The 3,801-nt window shown below is 36.1% G+C and overlaps 1 protein-coding gene across 1 annotated transcript; it reads right to left on the bottom strand.

The window, feature by feature from the left end:
* Nucleotides 1–726: 726 nt before the first annotated feature.
* Nucleotides 727–3,383, bottom strand: LOC111800651 (beta-glucosidase BoGH3B-like). Its single transcript, XM_023684440.1, has 9 exons — nt 3,152–3,383; nt 2,875–3,079; nt 2,676–2,766; nt 2,421–2,566; nt 2,097–2,340; nt 1,893–1,997; nt 1,636–1,818; nt 1,351–1,555; nt 727–1,271 (listed from the first exon to the last, which is right to left on the bottom strand). Exons 1-9 carry the CDS (start codon nt 3,369–3,371, stop codon nt 787–789), a joined length of 1,884 nt encoding a protein of 627 aa, XP_023540208.1. The 5' UTR covers nt 3,372–3,383; the 3' UTR covers nt 727–786.
* Nucleotides 3,384–3,801: the final 418 nt, after the last annotated feature.

Here is a 3,801-nt window from a genome sequence, read left to right as displayed (position 1 = left end):
ATATAATCCAAGTCTGAAAGATGGTTTTACTGCGACTTGAACAAGACCGACGGATGTTGGAGAATAAGGGTTTTCGAAGTGTGAATCATGCGCGTAATCAATATAGCTAGCACACATAGGGAGTGTTGCTTCCCCAACCTTGGATGATCACATTGGTCTTGTGAAAAGAGTTCGTCATCTAACCTCTCATTTATGACGAACAGACTAGCACACACCATATGAGGTAGTGCCTAAACTCAAGTTACCACTACGTAGGCTAAGAAAAAAACTCTAGTCTGTGAATAGTAAGAGTCATTCACCTAGAGCCTAGTAAAGTCCTTATTCTCTTGCTAGGTGAAGGATGCAATACTAGGTCAAAGATGCTTACATTACAAGTTGGTTAAGTTACCTACAATTTCCTTTTCAGATGTATGATGCTGCTAGTCAAGACGAGGGGTAGACGAGGGGTGGTCGGGATGTAGACCCAGGGTGTTTATCTTGTCCACATGTGTTTGTAGTTGTCATATCAAATATCCATCTTTTGTACCTCAACCCTATTCCCTCTTTTGTAACTCAACCCTATTCCCTCTTTAATGAACAAACTAAACTGAATTGTTGTGACATATACTAATGTGATACATTATTCCCTTATACTATTTAGACAATCAGTATGGAAAGCATAAAGAAAAAATGAGAACTCTTATTGAGCAAAACGAATTGGAGGTTATCTACTTATATATATGAGTATACAATATTGGAGGCCATGCACTTATATATGTAAAATAGTTAAGTTGACGCAGTCATTCATTAAGCTTTGATGGGTTCTGTAGTAAGACCATATCCAAAGGAGAAAAGAGGATCATAATGAGGATCTCCAAAGTTCATTGGCAATTGATCAACAGTTTTGAACCACGTTCGGGGAAGTTTTCCAGTAAAACCATAATCTCCAAACAATACATCAGTAATGCCTTTTCCTTCAGTTCCTGGAAGCCAAGCAGCAACAAGTGCATCCATTGAAGAAATATAAGGTTCGATTACTACAGGCCGTCCTGAGATTAATATAACTACACATTTCATAGCGCCACAAACATCTGTGATGGTGCTTGGACCAGGGTCGGGAATTGTCAAATTCAAGCTATCACCATTAGTTTCTGCATATGGATACTCTCCCACTACAACAATGCCATAAGAAAACTCATGTGATTGAAGACTCTCCTTATTTGGTTTTTCCTCAAAGGCAACTTCTGTTTCAGGACCAACCGTTTCTTTTATAGCATCAAGCACAGTTGTGCCTAACAAAAGGAGATGATATAAATATCCCAATAATTTATAAGGAAAAACTTCACAATTTATATTGTAATATTTTCATACCACTTGTAAGGTTGTTGCCACTAGCTCCTTGCCATTCGATAGTCCAACCACCACATTGATATCCAAGGTTGTTTGCATGGGTGCCAGCAACAAGTATTTTTTGTGCCTTCTTTGGAAGAGGAAGCAATGGTGTTGAAGTCGATTTCCCATTCTTTAATAACACTAGTGATTTTCTTACGGCTTCTCTAGCTAGTTCTCTATGCTCCTATTGTGAGAAAAACATAAGTTAAAACATAATTTCTATATTTTATTTCATAATATTGAAGACATATTCCATATAGTTACCTTTTTACCAATCTCATTAACCAAACTGTAGTCAGCTAATGGGTTCTCAAATAAACCCATAACAAATTTAACTCTCAAAATTCTCCAAACTGCATCGTCAATTCGACTCATAGGAATTATGTTATTTTTTACCAAGTAGGTAATTTTATCGATGAACTCCTTGTAGTCGTACGGTATCATTATCTGTATTGAAAAGTGTACATGAGCATATAATTATTTGTTGAAATACGTTTTAAAGTGTCGAGCATAATACTAACCATGTCAACACCTGCAGTAACGCTGGCTATGATGGAATATGTATAATTAGCATGTGGTGGAGATGTAATCCTATCAATACCCTGCCAATCTGAGATCACAAAGCCCTAAAAAGACCGAAGTAATATTAAGCTCACTTTAAATCAAATCATCAAATGTCTGCAACAAAGTGACAATCACAAAGTAGAATCAAGAAGTCATATTACCTTAAAATTGAGAGTGTTTTTGAGAAAGTCAGTAAGGAGTTCTTTGTGGGCATGCATTTTCTGTCCATTCCAACTTGAATAAGAAGCCATAACGGTTGCAATTCCCTTAATGATCGAGTGATAGTAACCTGGCATGTGAATGCTAAGTAAGCTATGTCTGTCTATTACTGTGTCGTTCTCGTTGATACCCTTAGTTGTTCCACCATCACCAACGTAATGTTTTGCACATCCAACCACTTTGTCTCTATTCATAAATAAATGAAAATAGTGGTTATTTTCAACACGTACACGATTAAAGAAACTGATTAATATTTGAAGACTCACTTCCCACCGACATAAGGAACACCCTTGCGAGAATTAGGTGGAATCTCTCCTTGTAAACCTAGTATGATCTCAGTCATTTCTTGAACAATCTTAGGGTCTTCACTATAGCTTTCATAACACCGACCCCATCGTGGATCTTTACAAACCTAATTGAAATACAAAAACCTCCAAAATAAATCACATGACATAATAAACAACAAATAGTAACAGAAATGTTAAGATGATCTTTCTCCATTGAAACACAGAGATAATTACCGCTATACAAGGCGCAAAAGCATACGGAATGCCAGTTGCTCTAATTTCAAGGGCAGTAGCACTCCCAATATTCTTCACAAGTTGAGGGTCTCTGTTTGTTTAATCAAAGGAAAATCATTTTTACATGAATGAATAAGGTATATGATTAGTGTTGAATAAAAATAAAAAATAAAAAATAGAGAGGGAGTATTTATGTAACCTAGTAGCTCCAAGTCCAACGTTGTGAGGGAAGATGGTTGCATTATAGACATTGTTGTGGCCATGAACAGCATCAATTCCATATATCATTGGAATTCCTAGCCTACTCGACAAAGCTCCTTTTTGGATTTCATTCACCATGTCCACCCAATCCTTAGCTGAGGCATTCTTCGATGGGGCACTACCTCCACCACTCAATACACTCCCTACATTTAATATTATTGTATTAGTACTTTAAGAGAGTGAGGAGAGAATTAGATTAGGAGTAAGATATTTACCAATGAAATAGTTTTTCATGACATCAGCTGAAGCATTAACCCTTTCAATTTGCACCATTTGACCTATTTTTTCCTCCACAGTCATCCGACCAAGTAGATCCTTGATTCGAACATTTAATGGTTTTGTTGGATCTTTGTATTTGAGCTGTTCTCCTGTTCCCAATGTCTCCGACAAAAACATGAGAAAAAATCCCATTAAAACAATGAGAACCTTGGTCATCTTGGATGGATCCTTGGCTGAACCCCCACTCTAAGATAGAATTAACAAGTAAAACAAACTTTAATTATAATGTCTTCTTAATAGCTAGTGAAGCTACTTAAATGAATACAAAATTCTTAAAGGTAAATTACCTTGAACAACACTACCAATCAATCTTATAAATAACCTAAGAGAACATGGCTAGTAAAAGTACCTACAAAAATTACCGAGGGACAACAAAAGGAGTATTGAACACAAAACAATCCTTCTCTGCCAGGAATAAGAGTGGGATGTAGAGAAGACCCGATTTCTGTGCATATAATTTTTGAAGTATTTATACAATAAGTTTTTATGGTATTCCTATTTTTTATCCTTCTCGGTTAAAAAATAGCCATTCAGATCACAATGCTAATTTTAGTGAAATTTGTTGCACCTTTTTTTTTTTTTTTTT

The sequence above is a fragment of the Cucurbita pepo genome, chromosome LG08, assembly GCF_002806865.2.
Source record: "Cucurbita pepo subsp. pepo cultivar mu-cu-16 chromosome LG08, ASM280686v2, whole genome shotgun sequence".
Classification (NCBI taxonomy): domain Eukaryota; kingdom Viridiplantae; phylum Streptophyta; class Magnoliopsida; order Cucurbitales; family Cucurbitaceae; genus Cucurbita; species Cucurbita pepo.
Note: the sequence above shows the minus strand (reverse complement) of the source record. Positions and strands in the feature narration are given on the sequence as shown.

Bases quoted from the DNA above. Each gene is read 5' to 3' on its own strand.
- LOC111800651 (XM_023684440.1), bottom strand. From the start codon at position 3,371: ATGACCAAGGTTCTCATTGTTTTAATGGGATTTTTTCTCATGTTTTTG. The intron at 2,567-2,675 runs GTAATTATCTCT...TATTTCAATTAG, and splicing joins CTTTTGCGCCTTGTATAGCG to GTTTGTAAAGATCCACGATG. The intron at 1,556-1,635 runs GTAACTATATGG...TTCTCACAATAG, and splicing joins TTAATGAGATTGGTAAAAAG to GAGCATAGAGAACTAGCTAG.